Source organism: Mustela erminea, chromosome 18, assembly GCF_009829155.1.
Source record: "Mustela erminea isolate mMusErm1 chromosome 18, mMusErm1.Pri, whole genome shotgun sequence".
NCBI lineage: Eukaryota > Metazoa > Chordata > Mammalia > Carnivora > Mustelidae > Mustela > Mustela erminea.
The window spans coordinates 42,353,838-42,369,323 of NC_045631.1; the positions used below are offsets into that span (position 1 = coordinate 42,353,838).

At 47.9% G+C, this 15,486-nt stretch overlaps 1 protein-coding gene across 3 annotated transcripts; it reads left to right on the plus strand.

The window, feature by feature from the left end:
* The first annotated feature begins 11,486 nt into the window (after positions 1-11,486).
* RAMP2 (receptor activity modifying protein 2) lies at positions 11,487-13,482 on the plus strand. Of its 3 annotated transcripts, none has more exons than XM_032320669.1 (4): positions 11,487-11,686; positions 12,118-12,237; positions 12,517-12,709; positions 12,838-13,482. In XM_032320669.1, exons 1-4 carry the CDS (start codon positions 11,587-11,589, stop codon positions 13,091-13,093), a joined length of 669 nt encoding a protein of 222 aa, XP_032176560.1. In that variant the 5' UTR covers positions 11,487-11,586; the 3' UTR covers positions 13,094-13,482. The 3 variants fall into 3 exon arrangements, with proteins under 3 accessions (XP_032176560.1, XP_032176562.1, XP_032176561.1); XM_032320671.1 differs by having other exon boundaries at positions 11,492-11,686; positions 12,118-12,183; positions 12,601-12,709; XM_032320670.1 differs by having other exon boundaries at positions 11,495-11,686; positions 12,601-12,709.
* The last annotated feature ends 2,004 nt before the right edge of the window (positions 13,483-15,486 follow it).

The following is a 15,486-nucleotide window of genomic DNA, read 5'->3' on the forward strand; positions in this document are numbered from 1 at the left end:
CCGCGGCCCCGCCCCGCGCCTCCTCCCGGCGCCTGCGCACTGCGCCACCCGCGCCCCGCCCGTAGAGCCACCTGGGCTTCCTTCTTCGCACGTCTGTCGTTTGGCGCCAATACCCCGAACTCAGGAGTTTCAGGTGATGCCGCCCGAGCCCGACAGTTTCCAAGGCGGCGCTGTGGGCTCTCCGGGAGGCTCCCAGAGCTACTGATATCATCTTGGAGACCCTCTCTAGAGGTTGCACCATCTTCAAGGCTGGCGACAAGCCACGTTTCACTTCAGCATTTGAAACCAACCCGGAAGCCCTTCACGCTGATCCTCACACCTACCCATACCTCTAAACACCCGTCTTCGAGCTCTAAATTATCCTTCTTGCTTTATTTACGCCTTGCTTCCTTATTTCTATCAAAAGTTTTCCCATCACTTAGATTCAAATGAATAGCCTTGTATTAAAGTAACTCCTCATGGGCGCCTGGGTGGCTCAGTGGGTTAAGCCGCTGCCTTCGGCTCAGGTCATGATCTCAGGGTCCTGGGATCGAGTCCCGCATCGGGTTCTCTGCTCAGCAGGGAGCCTGCTTCCTCCTCTCTCTCTCTGCCTGCCTCTCTGCCTACTTGTAATCTCTCTCTGTCAAATAAATAAATAAATCTTTAAAAAAAAAAATAAAGTAACTCCTCACAAGATAACTATAAGTTACAAAGGAAAAAAAAAAAAAGTAACTTTACAGGACAGAAAGCTGGCAGACATCGCCTTAAGCAAGTGGTCAAAGTTAACATCACTAGTGATGAGTTTGATTTAATCATAAGGAATCGTTAGACAAATCCAAAATAACAGGTGATCTGCAAGATAATTGGCCAGCATCTTAAAAAATATGATGGTCATGAAAAACAAAGAAAGAGTGAGGGGGCACCTGGATGGCTCAGTCGGTTAAGTGTCTGCCTCAGGCTTAGGTCATTATCCCAGGGTCCTGGGATGGAACCCCAGGTCTGGCACCCTGCTTGATGCAGAGTCTGCTTCTCCCTCTCCCTCTGCCTGTCACTCCCCCTGCTTGTGCTCCCCCCACTCCATCAAATAAATAAAATCAGAAAGAAGGAAAGAAAGAAAGACAGACAAGGAAGGAAGGAAGACAGGCAAGGGAGGAAGGAAGAAAGAAGGAGAGAAGAGAAGAAGGGACAATTAAATGTAATGTGTGATTCTGGATTGAATCCTAGTTGGGAAGAAGGGGAAGAGTTGGATATCTGATGGAGTTATCCAGTGGGATAACTGATGATGTTAGAATAAGATCTGTAGACGAGTTAAAAGTAGTTTATCATCTCAGTTCCTGGTTTTGGCAATTGTACTTCCTCAACATTTGAAGAACTTGGCTGATGGGTATATGGGAACTATCTTTCGTAAACCTGAAGTTACTTCAAAATATAAAGTTAGAAAAATAAAACTTAAAATGCAAAATACCATTACCTTGAATTTGTCTCCAAGTACATAATTACAAAAGCCTGTAATATTCTTTTTTTTTTTTCAAATAATCTTTATAACTATGAAATAGGTAGGGAGGATTTCAGTTTTAAACACAAGACTATTCTGGCCTAAAGAACTTAAAAGACTTGCTTTCCACGGATGAAAAATTTCTCTGTCAGGTCTTAAACTCTGGTCTCTGGATCCAGATTTAGTGTTCTTTTCCTTATATCAGAAACTTTAGCTGTGCTTTTTTTTTCTCTTGCCTCCATCTGCTTACCAAATCAAAGCAAATATTCTTTCATACTTAGCCATTTGCAATAACACTCCTTTCCATTCCCCCTGCCTTCTAGATCAGTGGTTTTCAAGTATGGCTTACATTTAAATCACCTGGGTAGCTTTAATAACTATTAATGCCTGCCTCCCACCTCCAGAGAGGCTGTTTAATTGGTCTGGGGTATGAGCTGGGTTTAAGAGTTCTAAGAGAATGCCAAGTGATCCCATTGTGTAACCAACTTCACAATCATTATGCCACATAAATAATTCTTGAAATAAAGAAGGTTAAAAGAGGAAGAGAGAGGGGGGTGCCTGGGTGGTTCAGAGGGTTAAGCCTCTGCCTTCGGCTCAGGTCATGATCTCAGGGTCCTGGGATCGAGCCCCACATCGGGCTCTCTGCTCAGCGGGGAGCCAGCTTCCCCCTCTCTCTCTGCCTGCTTGTGATCTCTTCTCTCTGTCAAATAAATAAAATATTAAAAAAAAAAGAGGGAGACAGATGCAGCAGGTTAAAAAAGGGGTTATCTAAGGAGAAATGTTCAGAAGATCTGAATGTCAGGACTGAGACTGGGAAGAGATATGGGTACCATTGGCTCACTGCTGGTAACTAACACCATGTGAAGGGATAGCATTGCTTCAGGAGAGTAAGCCAAGTGACAAGAGGAAAGATACAAAAATTTTGTGGTAACAAAGAATATATGGCTACAGAAATATTTTAAAGCAGAAAGGAAAGAAGGTGACCTGGTTTACCTCAAAGTTGTAGATCAGAGTCATGCAGCCCAGCTCAAGCTCTACCTCCTCACTAAGCCTCCCAGCCCTCCTGGATCTCCCCCTGCTTCAACCCCAGTACCACTTCATGTTCACTCCCATGCCGTATCCCTTTCCTATCCACCATGATACTAGACATAGGACTAAATCAGTCATTGGTAATCCTTGATCACTGGAGGATTTTAAAAGCAAGTTCCCATATCGCCATTAAGCATGGGGTTCTTGGTGAAAATTTGTTGACTGGGTCTTCCTCATTGTGATGGGAGAGAGTTTTTTGTTTGTTTGTTTGTTTTCTGAGACCGGCTCTTCCTTAAAGACTGTGGTCCATGACACACTATCGGCCAATGCTTGTTTGGCCAGCTCTTCCTCTATAAAACTTTTTTTTCCCAGCCCTTCAGGTTTTTGTCCTATAAATTCACAGAAAAACTGTTGGCAAATGTGGCAGCTGGACCTCTGAAAAACAGTACCATCACCTCTGCCCCACTCCTCCCAGCCCCGCCCCCAGGCCGTTAATAGGAGAAAGGAATAATTGTGTCACTCCTGGACTCCAGTTGCTCATCTTGCTCTTAAACTTGGAGGCCTCTGGGGCTGAACAAAACTGGACAAAGTGTGCCGAGGAGCCCAATAGGGCTGGTTCTTTTTCTGAAAGTTCCTTATTGCGGAAAAATAAAATTATGTGTTTAATTTCTGTAACCTGATGCCTGATTTGCCTTGGCAGCCATTCTCCCAGGCTTGGCCGAAAGTCCAGCAATACTACTGATTAATACCAGCTCAACTTGCTCCCCAGAGAAGAAGAGCATTATTTACTTGACCATTTTCTTAAATCCTTTTTAATTTGCATGTACTTGAACATGATCTTATTGGCTTTAACCTGCTGTATCTGACCACTGGCCCCAAGTGAAGCCTGGGGAAGACTGTTGTGCTCTGTGCACTCAAATCCCCATCATAAAACAAGATTTTTTCAATCCAGTGATTAGAAATGACACGTCATGTGTTCTGTTCCTTTTGGGGCTGTCGAGTTCTAAGTTTACTTTTGTCCCCTGCTGGTCTTCAGGCCACTGGTAGAAAGGGAAGAAGATGATAATTCCCAGAATTCAAAACAGTGTTTTCTGCAATATTCCTTTCTCCCTTCCAACCTTCCTCCTTTCCTCCTTCCAGGTCCCTTTGAATGGTGACCCCTGGGCTCATTCTGCCTCTCCTTTGTAAAGCCCATAGGGATATCAAATAGTGTTTCTCCAAGGGGACACAGGGAACCAAAGGAAGGTTGGGCCCCAGACAGTCCCTGACAGGGAAGTGTAAACACAGCTGCAGAGATAGGAGCAAACTATCCTCCCTCTCGCCTCCCCCCTCCCCCAGTCCCCACCCAGAAGTAGGGAAAGGCCACCGGGCTTTGGAGAAACAAACAACGAAACAAAGCAAAGTACAACCTAAAAGCCTGCATGAAGGTCACCAGAAACTGGGGTTGCTGCCCAGGCCTTGGTGGGGTCAGCTAAAGTGCCAGACCCCTCCCTGAACATTTAGAGGCAAAGGCAGCTCCAAATCAAGTTGCGGTCTGGACACTACTGAGCCTGGAAACATGGCTCAATTTTTGAAGCCTCTCCACTCCTGGACACTTTGTCCCCTGATCTCAAAAACACAGCTTTCTGCCCCAGGTACTTAGCTCTTGACCCCTAGTTGCACAGGGATCATAATAACGCATTCAATTCAGCAAGTAAGAACAAGCTCACAATAAACTCTTGTTCGTGGCTGTTAAAAGTCTAAACTCTGAGCCTCCAAGCCAAAATTTAGAAAGGGCCTCCTAGCCTTTGTTAATTACAAAATAAATAATGCCAGCAGGAAGGGACTTTCTCTTTTGGGGATTACTTGGGTGGGATTCATGTCTTCCTTTGCACATACTCTGAAAGCTCCAACCCCACAGCTAGGGTGGTGCCACCCATTCTTGCTCCCTTGGCACAGTGAATGCAGGGCCTTGATCTCATGGGAACGCCTTTGGCACAGCCTTGCCTGGGAAGTAGCCCTGAACGGGTGGACAGCTAATGAGCTGTGCTTCCTTTCTGGCCATCAGGGTCTTCAACTATAAAACTGCGGAACTAGAAAACTGGTAATAGCCTTCAAACACTGTCTATTCAGTATGTGCCCGGCATTGTGCTGAGTGCTTTACAATGGGTCGCCTCATTTCCTATGAAGTCAGTAATATTCTTTTCCTCATTTTACAGCCGAAAAAAATTAAGGCTTAAAGAGATTCTGGAACTTGCCCAAGGCTACCCGGCTGGTAAGTGGTGTGGTCAGGATTTGGGTCCAGACATTCTGATCCCCAAACCCATGTTCTGAACCCCATTCCTCTGTCTCCTCCTTTCTATGAGATCTTCTAGCTCTGATATCATGATTCTGGATTCTCTCCATGGCTTGCTGTTCTCCCCATTGGTGCCAGAAAAGAGAAATGTGTTTGGGACTCTGTAAGTTCAGAGGAAAACAGTTCCTGAAGGGTAAGGGGTTCCTTTCTCCCTTTGTGCTGGAGATGCCAATCAAAGCTGGACATTCTACAGACCCCCATATCAGTAGGGAACAGTCTGTGTGAAAGACAAACAAATCCTAGCCAGACAGGAAAGGGGAGTTCCTCTTGTTTCTGCAACTTCCCCTACTCTCTTCCCTGGCTTATCAGCAGGGTCCCACACTGCTAATGCTATGGCCCTTTGAACCCCACTCTAGCTAGGATGGGATACCCGGCTACAGAGATGCTTTTGGAGCAGAAAAGCATATTACATACATCTACAGATTATATTCATGCCACTGTACATCAAGGAACAAACATAAATCACATTTATTTACACATTTAACAAATCATCTTTAACATTCAGGTAATCACTAGACATTGGACTGGGTGTGAATCTACATTATTTCTTGTAATCCTTGCAAGATGTCAAGCAACCATGAGTCATGTAATCCTTGCAAGAGATGGGCATTGTTAGCCCCATTTTACGAAGGGCATTGAGGCTCAGGGAGATTGAGAACATTGGCCATGGCCACATGGCTGATTAGTAGGAGGGCTGGAATTCTATCTGGCTCCAAAGACTATATTCTTTTAAATAAAAGGAGTGCTGTGTCACGAAAAGAACAAAATTTTAGAACTGGAAGAATCCCAGAATATCTTGGAAATGCAGTTGTCATAAGTATATATGTTACACACTTTGATGGTAAATACCATTTATCACAGGGTTTCTAGCACCAGACATTGGGTCAAATGCTTGACTTGCATTATCTTTACTGCTGAGTGAGATACACACTGGTAGCCCCATTTTGCAGATAAGAAGACATGTTCAGAAGAGTTAAGTATTTGCTCAGGGTCACATACAGATGGAGCTGGGATCCAAACTCAAGTCTGCTTGACTCCAAATTGTGTGCTCTTAACCACTAAAATAATGGGAATCATCATCATCATAAATAATAATATTATCCTGCTCTAAGTGCTTTCTATCTTGTAACTTATAAGTATTTTTATTATCCCCATTCTGCAGGTGAGGAAAATATTGTCTTCTGTAGTATAATTAAGCTCACATCACAGATACCACACACGTTAAACAAACATATACTCCTACTGTCATATTTGCTTAATACATGCTGGATGTTATGATCTAGAAAATATTCTATTTTGTAACATCATGAGTGTTTTTCATTGTCCACCCAATGCTTTAAGGTCTTGGGGACAAGGATGTGAAAAGATACTGTCTATAAACGAAGCAGGCATAGTCAGGAGAGGGATTGCACAGAGAGAAGAAGGTCTCCCGTGCCACGAGCAATTCTCCTTGGTTGCCCTTCTGGCTGGTCTTCTGGTTAGTAGGAGGGCTGGAATTTATCTGGTTCTCTCTAGTTTCTGCAACTTCTCCTGCTCTTTTTATCTGGTTCTTTCTAGCAGGTTGGCTAGCAAGTTGACGTCCATCAGGTATTGTGGAACAGAGGTTAAGTTCATAGGCTTTGGCATCAAGATCTGGATGTCGGCCAATATGAGTTGCATGAGTTTGGGCAAATTACTTAAGTTTTCTAAGCCTCAGTTTCCTCATCTGTAAAGCGGTTGCTATGGTACCTAATTTAGTAGAGTTGTGAGTTTTATTTTTTTATTTTTTTTTAAAGATTTATTTATTTATTCGACAGACAGAGATCACAAGTAAGCAGAGAGGCAGGCAGAGAGAGAGAGGGAAGCAGGCTCCCTGCTGAGCAGAGAGCCCGATGCGGGACTCGATCCCAGGACCCTGAGATCATGACCTGAGCCGAAGGCAGCGGCTTAACACACTGAGCCACCCAGGCGCCCGAGTTGTGAGTTTTAAACAAAACAATCTGAGCATACTGCCTGGCATCCTTCGGGTATCCCCATGTTATATAACATCAAAACTCTTGGGGTGCTGGGAGTGGTAGAAGGGTTCCTGAGGATGTTTCATAGGATAGTTCTGAGCAATGGAGGAAGAGTAAAAAGCAACCCTGGCATCTGGCATTGGGTCCTGACAGCAACCATGAGTCAGCCCCAGGTGCCGAGGGACCAGCAGTGTTCTCAGCACTGCTGGGCGTGTGCTATGGTCACTTGGCCATGATCCTCTTCAGTCATGCTCTCTGAATGTCATCCTTATAAATCTGGTCTTTTTTTTTTTTTTTTTCCTTCAGAAAAACAGCCTCTACCATGTGATGTCATGGTCTAGCCTGGGTCAGAGAAGGAAGGGAGGGGGAGGTCGGGTATACACAGTTGGGTGAAATAGAATCTTTTTTTTTTCTGGAGGGGTCTATCTGGTCCTGGAAAGAACTCTATCCTTCTCTCCTCTTTCAACCCGAATTTCAAGACCCAGTAGGAAATCAGTATTTGGATATAGAGTGAGAAGGAGATGATAAATCATAAGACTTAAGACATGAAGCTTAGTTAGTATCAAGCACTCCTGAGTTCAGATCCTGACTGCCAATTACTACTTCTGGTGCCTTGGGCATATTACCTCTGTTTCCCCATTTTACCCACCAACAAGATAATTCTGATGTTATGGCAGTGAGGTTTTAAGAAATACTTGCAAATTATTCAGCACATGTGTCAGAGAACTGTGCATCACATAGTAATTGGTAATAAATGGCAGCTACTATTAGGTCCCTGGCAGTTGATGAGGAATATGGCTTGACTATTTTCTCTGCTTTTTACCAACTTGAGAGCCAAAGTTTTCTCCAAAAACCATTCTTGGGACCCCTGGGTGGCTCAGGTCATAATCTCAGCCCCTCATCGGGCTCTCTGCTCAGCAGGGAGCCTGCTTCCCCCGCCCCCCGCCCCTCTGCCTGCCTCTCTGCCTACTTGTGATCCTCTCTCTGTCAAATCAATAAATAAAATCTTAAAAAAAAAAAAAACTCTTGCCTCTGAGAGATGGCCAGTCTCCTCACACAGAGTGTGCCATTATTCTGGAGATGAGGAGATGGAGAGAGATGGAGTTGTTTTGTCCCTACACCTTTGTCTTCCCTCCTTTAGCTAGCTGGCTCCCTGACTATAGCTCTCCTGGTCGTCCCCGCTGCCTCCTTGCCCTCTGAAGAAATCTGTCTCCTCTCTCCAGCTTGGAAGAATCAGCCCCTCCCAACCAGGACTTCTGGCGCCCCTGACCCTGACTCTCCCCCACATCCTCTCCTGTGCTCTGTTCTTTATTTTGCAGATAGCTGGGGGAGAGGCCAGCACGTGTGAATGTCTCTCTGCATTGTAGAGATGCTAATCCCAGGATGCTCTGCATGCAATTTCATTGTGTAGGAGGTCCCCAGTGCTTTTTACTCCCCTGTATGTTGTTCTGGACTTGTATGTGAATGTGTAGGGAGGAAAGCTGAAGATTAGAAATGGCACTCCTGGGATCAAGTCACCTCTCCTCTTACTTCAAGCAAGATGTTCCTTCGCCTGTAAGAAGAAGGGAAAGTTACATGGCAGTAGGATCCTTATCCAGAAGTCAATCTAGGTTGGGGCCAGAAATCTCAGGTCAATGTCCAGCTGGACCAGAAACAGATCCCTCTCTTCTCGAGCATTAGAAGTGGGTGTGGGATAGGGACAGAGGACAAAGGAGGTGTGTGGGAAACAAAGACCAGACTCCACTGGATATAAGACAAAAGACTACAGATGACACTATACTCAGTTAAAAGGAAAGAAGCACATCTATATATCCAATGTGAAAGAAAGCCCAAGACATATTAAGTAAAAAAAGAAATCACCAAACCACAGAGATATTAAATCCCATTTATGCCTTTTTAAGTCCAAAAAATCTAGGGAAGTGAGTGAGAAAGGAATGAGGGTATAAAGTTTAATGTATTTAAATATTTTGCAATGAGTATAAACTTGTGTGTTACTTGCAATTAAAAAGTATATTTTTAGGGGCGCCTGGGTGGCTCAGTGGGTTAAGCCGCTGCCTTCGGCTCAGGTCATGATCTCAGGGTCCTGGGATCGAGTCCCGCATCGGGCTCTCTGCTCAGCAGGGAGGCTGCTTCCCTCTCTCTCTCTCTGCCTGCCTCTCCATCTACTTGTGATTTCTCTCTGTCAAATAAATAAATAAAATCTTAAAAAAAGTATATTTTTATAGCAAAAAGTATATATTTTAAGGCAGAAGTAGGCTTGGGAAGGGAAGAGGAGGGGGTCCCTAGGGGTGGAAAACCGGACTTCCATGAACAAACCAGCCTCTGTCCCTGAGGAAGCCCTTCTCTGTCCCCTCACTGCAGAACATGGGACTACCTTCTATATGGCAACTTAGAAGAGAAAAGTGAGGTCTCTGGTCCTCTTTAAGTCCCAAAGGACCCCAAGAGCCGAACCCCAGTTACCAGGATGCCCCCAGGGATCCATGAAAGAGACAAACATCCAACTGGTAAGGAAAAGTGGAAAGAGGAAAATCAGGAGGAAGGAAAACTCCCAGATTCTCCAATAGGAAGATTTATTTAGACTCCCAAGTTCAGCAATGACTAAAACAAGCTCCTCATAGGAGGTTTCCACATCCTGTTGAAAACTTAACCCCAGCTCCAGGCTAAAGATAAAACTTTCTACTGAGTCACCTGTATTTTCCCTTTTGATTCTAACGTCATGTGAAAATGTCGAGCTCCAGAGATATGAAATGACCTGCCCAAGATGAGACAAAATCTGCCTTCAGAATCCTAACCAATGCTTGCTTGTTTGTTTGTTTTTTTAATCAATGATACCATACTGCCTTATTTAAAACCCAACATTTGTTTTTGTCAGTTTTCATCTTGACCCCAACCCCAGTCCTAAATCACAGTGGGCTCAGGAGTTTCTGGCCCCAGCCCAGTGGAAGCAGCTAGTTTTGTTTTCTGTCCCTGTATGGGTCCCCCTCCCATCTCATCAACCAGAAATCTCCCTCCTGACCATGTTTCCTTCTTGAAAAGGGCAATCTCGGGTGGGAGGACACGAATGGATTTGTTTGCTGGCCTGAAGTTCCTCTGAGGCGGTCAGGCTCTTTTCTGCACATTGCAGAAGACGACTATCACCAGGAGGGCTTTGGAGTTCATGCCAAGTGGGCCACCTCCTTTCTTCTTCCGGATGCCTTACTACGGCACCCTCTTGACCCTAGCGATGGAGGAGGACCACAGGCTTTCAGTGACCATTGTGCAAGAGCCTAAGACCCTGAGCTGAAGATTGGAAGAGAGATCACGAAAGATAATTTGTGGTGGGCAGAAATCAGTAAACTGGGACAAGAGCAGCAGCTGAGTCCAGGGGTCAGTGTCTGGGAGTAATTTAGGAAAGTTCAGTGCTGACAGCTGTGTCTGGAGGCGAGCGTCAGGGCCAAACCAGCTCCTGGGCTGCTCGGCTGCTTCAAGCTAATGAAGCTCTGGCTCAGGACACAGAGACAGCTGTGGTGTGGCAGAAGTCAGGGTCCCTGGGGCCCCAGGCTCAGCCTTGCTGCTTCCCAGCAGTGTGACCTTAGGCAAGTCCTTAAGAAAGAAGAAAAAGAAACATCCACTGAGTGAGCGCAATGCCCTTTCATGTGTCATCCTCACTACGGCTTATCGAGAAGGACAATGTCCCTATGTTACATGGGGGTAAACATTCTCCAGGTAACCAAAGTCCCTGTGGGCTATCTGGTTAGGGAGCAGGAAGACAGAAGTGGGATTTAGAGCCTCTGAGCTCAACTTCTGGGCTCTTTCTCCCGAGATTTAGCTTTTTCCCATGTAAAACAGGAGCAAAATGTACCCACCTTATAAATGAAGTCACCCATAGCAGTTTCTAAACCCTACCCTTCTCCCAAGCTGGGTCTTGAAGAGTAGTAGCCACCTTTTTCTTGGGAATGGAGTAATCGTTAACTTTTGCCCCTCCCCCCAATCCCGTTGGTGGGCACCTTCTTACTAGGAATGAAGTAATCTTACTTTTGCCCTTTACCTCAACCAGGTTTGAGGATCTAGGCCCCAGGAGGTACCTGTAAGGGAGGGGATTTGGACTCTGGTTTCCCCTCTGCCCCATCCCCAGGCTTTCTCCCGATTCTGGAGGGCTGGCTCCCTCATCTCCTCCTCCACAGTTTTGGCAGGCGGACTGATATCAGTGGGTGTTCCCAGTAAAGGGGAACTCTGAGTCCAGCTCCAGGCGCCCTTTCCCCCACGGCCCAGGGCAGCCCCAGCCTCCTGCCTTAGATACTGCGGGTGGAGAGCTCTCTGAACTGCCAGCCCCTTCTTCCTCCTCCAGGTCGGCGAGAGCAGGTCGCTAACCCCCTTCCTCGCCCCCGCTGCGAGAGGAGAAAGGGCAATAGGGTTCCGGGGGCGGATGCTCCGAGATCCGGGCGAGCCCTGGGCACCACGCAGCTGAGCCCAGGAAATGCATCCCGGTTCTGGGGTTACGAGGGGAGCTGTCCAGCCCCGCAGGGTGAGCTAGAAGAGAGAGTGGGCCAACGCCGACAAGGCGGAGGGAGCGGCGGGCGCCAGGGCCGGGTGGGGCTGTGACTCCCCCTCCAGCCTGCCGGCCCCGGGCGTCGCCCCCGCCCCCCACGTGGCCGCAGCCGTCCCAGCCCTTGCGAGGAAGCGGCGCGGCTTCCTGGGGCTTGTGCCGGGGATATAGGCGCCCCCGCCCGGGCCCGGCTCAGCGCCACCGCCCCTCCTCGCCTGCTCGCGGCGCGATGGCCTCGCTCCGGGCTGAGCGCGCAGCCGGCGGCCCGCGGCTCCCTGCGACCCGCGCGGGGCGACCGGCTGCGCTCCGCCTCCTCCTCCTGCTGGGCGGTGAGCGCGGCGCCCCGGGGCCCGGGTGGGAGGCGCGGGAGGCCCATAGGGGAGGGGGCCTGGACGGCCGAGACCGAGAAACGGGCCCTGGGTGCGGGAGGGTCAGCGCTGTCCTCGGGCCGTCCCTTGGCCCCACTTCGATGAGGGCTCAGCGAGAGCTGCTTCCCACTCTTGGAGGAACCTAGGGTCCGGGCCTCGCGGAGAGGTCTTGGGGGTTGGGGAGGAGGAGGAGGATTTGGGTCTGGATGTGAGTGGGAGGGAGCTGGTATCAACCCTCTCTTCCAGTCACTGAGGCACCCCTTGGAGGCTTGGATTATTCATTTTTCTTCTTCTGAAAGTAGCCCTGACTTCCTAGGGTCTCACACCCCTCCTCCAGATTCCACTGCTTAGATCCCCGCCATCCCACCTCCCTCTCCCATTTCTGTTCACAGCTGTCCTGAAGCCCCAGGAGTCCCTGGCTCAGGTTCCTCCCACTGAAAGCAGCTTGAAGCCAGAAGGTGTGTACCCGCCGCGGCTCTGGGACGGTGACCTGGGACAGCGAGGAGAGCCAGGTCGGTGGGGAGGGTCCCTTTCCCGCAACCCCAACTGGCAGCCCATTAAACCCCCTTCTGTTCTCTCCTGGGGTTCCTGTGGTCTTTCTCCCTCTCATCCCACGTGACCCGCCCCCAGCTCTGAGCTGGCTCACCTCCTGGGTGGGTTAGAAGACCCCAGAAAAAGAGTGTGGCTGTTCTCGTGGGGCTGGCACATGGAAGACATTAACATTTTTCTGAACTGAGACACTTTCCCTGGAAGACTTTCTGAGACTCTCCTGGTGTTTGCCATGTTTGAAGACAGGAGCAGTGGAAATACCTGGACCCGAGGGCTTGGGGGGAGGCGCGGGGTTGTGGTCAGTGCGAAGCAATCTGTGCCCACAGAGGACAAGATGGAGAGCTATGAGAGGACTATCCAGATTTGCTGGCAATCTTATAAGGAGGAGATGGACTCTATCCCCAAGGATTGGTGTGACTGGGACATGATTAGCAGGTAGGGGCAGTGCCAGGCAGCTTGGGCCAGGGGTGGGGCCTCCTCCTCCTGGGTGGGCCTTGAGTGAGTGAGGGGCATTCCCCTCTTTGGCCCAGTCCATACTCACTGTAGTCTTCCCTTGCCCCCAGGCCTTATAGCGACCTACAGTATTGCCTGGAGCATTTTGCAGAAGAATTTCATCTGGGCTTCCCCAATCCCTGGGCAGAAGAGATCATCTTTGAGACTCACCAGATCCACTTTGCCAACTGCTCCCTTGTGCAGCCCACCTTATCAGACCCCCCGGAGGATGTGCTCCTGGCCATGATCATAGCCCCCATCTGCCTCATCCCCTTCCTCGTCACCCTTGTGGTGTGGAGGAGTAAAGACAGTGAAGCCCAGGCCTAGGGTGGTATGAGTTTTTCCACAGCCATCTTTCTCCTTTTCCTTGCCACCACCAGGTCTCTCTTCCCCTCCCTGCCTCCTTCTGTCAGTCCCACACCTACCACAGATCCTTGGACTGATGAAAGTGGAAACCCAGTGGTGTCATGACACAAGTTCTGTAATCTTCAAAATAAAACTTTTTTTTGTACTGTCCTCTCCCCATCCCAGAGTTTCGCCATTCACAGCTCTGCTGGGCAGCAGAGCTGGAAGAATCTGGATAGCAGCACTGTTTTGTTCACTTGCCTGCTCCCCACTATCCCCCTCCCCCCACCTGAAGCCTCCCCCCCACCCACTCACTGCTTCCTCCCTAGGCTGGGCCTTTCCTGTCCATATCCAAACCCAGCACCAGGAAATATACAGGAAAGAGACTCCCTTCCGGTCTGGACAGCAGCTCGGGAGGTGTGGGGGTGGGAGGAGCAAGGGTGGAATCTCTGCTGTGACTCCTGTGAGGAGGAAGGGGGACCACCCAGGAGCTCTGAATTTCCCTCTTCTTCATGCCTCAGTTTACTCCCACAGCCTGGGAATAGGAACTGTGATATGACCAAAAAGAGTCTATCCCTAAGGACCTCAGGATTGAGGGCAAGGGCAGTGGGGACTTTATTAAGTCCACCACAGGACTCCCCTTCCAGGTCCCTGGCCGCCTCCTATTTTGTCCTGGACCCTTGGGGGTGGGGCCTACAGCCTGGCAGCACACTGCCCCCTGGTGTCCACTAGAGCTAACAGCCTGGAGATGGACATGATCTGGAAGAAGTTCAAGGCTGAAGAGACTGGACCCTGGGATCAGACATCTGTCATCTCCATAGCACTCACTAGTTCTTAGCTAAATCCTTCTATCAGCTTCCTAAGCCATACTGATACTTCCCTAAGACACTTCCCACTTTTCTAGGGACATAGCCTCTGAACTCATCATTTCATATTTAGACACTCTTATATGTTCCTCAGACAGTGAGGCACAGTTGTTTGCCAGAGGACCTTCCCCTCCAGTTCTTCCAGATCATCGCAAATATGAGAGAACAACTTCGTTCTCTATAAAGACACCTGTTTATTCTTTATGGCACCTGGAGTCTCTTCAGGGACTTTTCGTTCCCTCCTTTCTGAAATATTTCCCTCCTTGAGGACATGCATATTGTCCTCCTTGAGGACATGCATATCCATTTGCTGGGACATGCCAATCTATTCCATAGATATGTATTTTTGTGCTTCCTAGAATCTATCTGTTCATCCTTGGAGACAGACTTCTCCTTTCAGGACATGTCTGTCTCTCTAGAGGCATATCTGTTTCCTGGGCATTTTGAGCTTTCACCTGAGATGAGCCTTTGCTATTTTTCCATGAATGCATTGGTCTTCCCCAGGGATATACCTGTTCTCTTCTTGGCCCATATTTGCCTTCATGTGTTTTACTGATGTACATCAAGGGCATGCTGGTATAAGATACTGTGTATGGTATATTTTGTTGAAAAAATAAGATAGGCCTTGGTTTCTGCTCTCAGTGACTTCCATCTAATAAGGGAGCTCACATGTACACAAATAAACAAAAGCAGTGGAGTGTGTGATGGGAGTCTTGCAAAGGATACAAACCAAATGTTATCTAAGTGCAAAAAAAGGAGGGGTCACATCTAGCTGAGGTGTGATCACAGGAGGGTGATTGTGGAGTTAGTACATGACTAGGCCTTAAGATGGAGTGCATTCCTCTTAGGGAAGAGAGTAAAAAAAAAAATGGTGAATTAGGAAATTACTGTAATATCCTAGGCTTGAGAAAAAGAGGACATGGGCCAAAGAAGTGATGAGTGAGGAAGTAGAAAATAAAAAGGAGATGATTAAAAACAGGGGAGGGAATCCTCCAATGCCAGGATTTTGGACATGAAGGAGAGGAGAGGTTAGGGCTGACTCAGGCTTTGAATCTGAGTTACTAGGACAATGATGGAAGTAATGATAGAAAATAACTATTAGGAAGAGGAGCTGGCAAGAAGAAAAGGATGTACAATATGAGCTGCCAATAGAACAAGCTTTTATGTCCCACAGAGAGTTAGAAATGGGAGGGGTGGTGGTGGTGGTGGCAGCAGAAATACAGATTTATTAGTGTTTTGCACAGAAATGCAAAGTGAAGCGATGAAAAGGATGGATGTTCTCAAGACAGACGTTGTTTTGGAAAAAAAAAAAAAAGCTGAGTTAGGTTCTTAGGAAACATGCACATATATTTTTCCTTTTTTCTTTTTTTTTAAAGATTTTATTTGTTTGACAGAGATCACAAGTAGGCAGAGAGGCAGGCGGGGGTGGGGGCGGGGAGCAGGCTCCCCGATGAGCAGAGTCCAATGTGGGGCTCATCCCAGGACCCTGGGATCATGACCTGAGCCGAA

Coding starts and splice junctions, on each gene's coding strand:
- RAMP2 (XM_032320669.1), top strand. CDS start 11,587: ATGGCCTCGCTCCGGGCTGAGCGCGCAGCCGGCGGCCCGCGGCTCCCT. Junction 12,238..12,516: donor GGGACAGCGAGGAGAGCCAG/GTCGGTGGGGAG, acceptor CCATGTTTGAAG/ACAGGAGCAGTGGAAATACC. Junction 12,710..12,837: donor GACTGGGACATGATTAGCAG/GTAGGGGCAGTG, acceptor CCTTGCCCCCAG/GCCTTATAGCGACCTACAGT.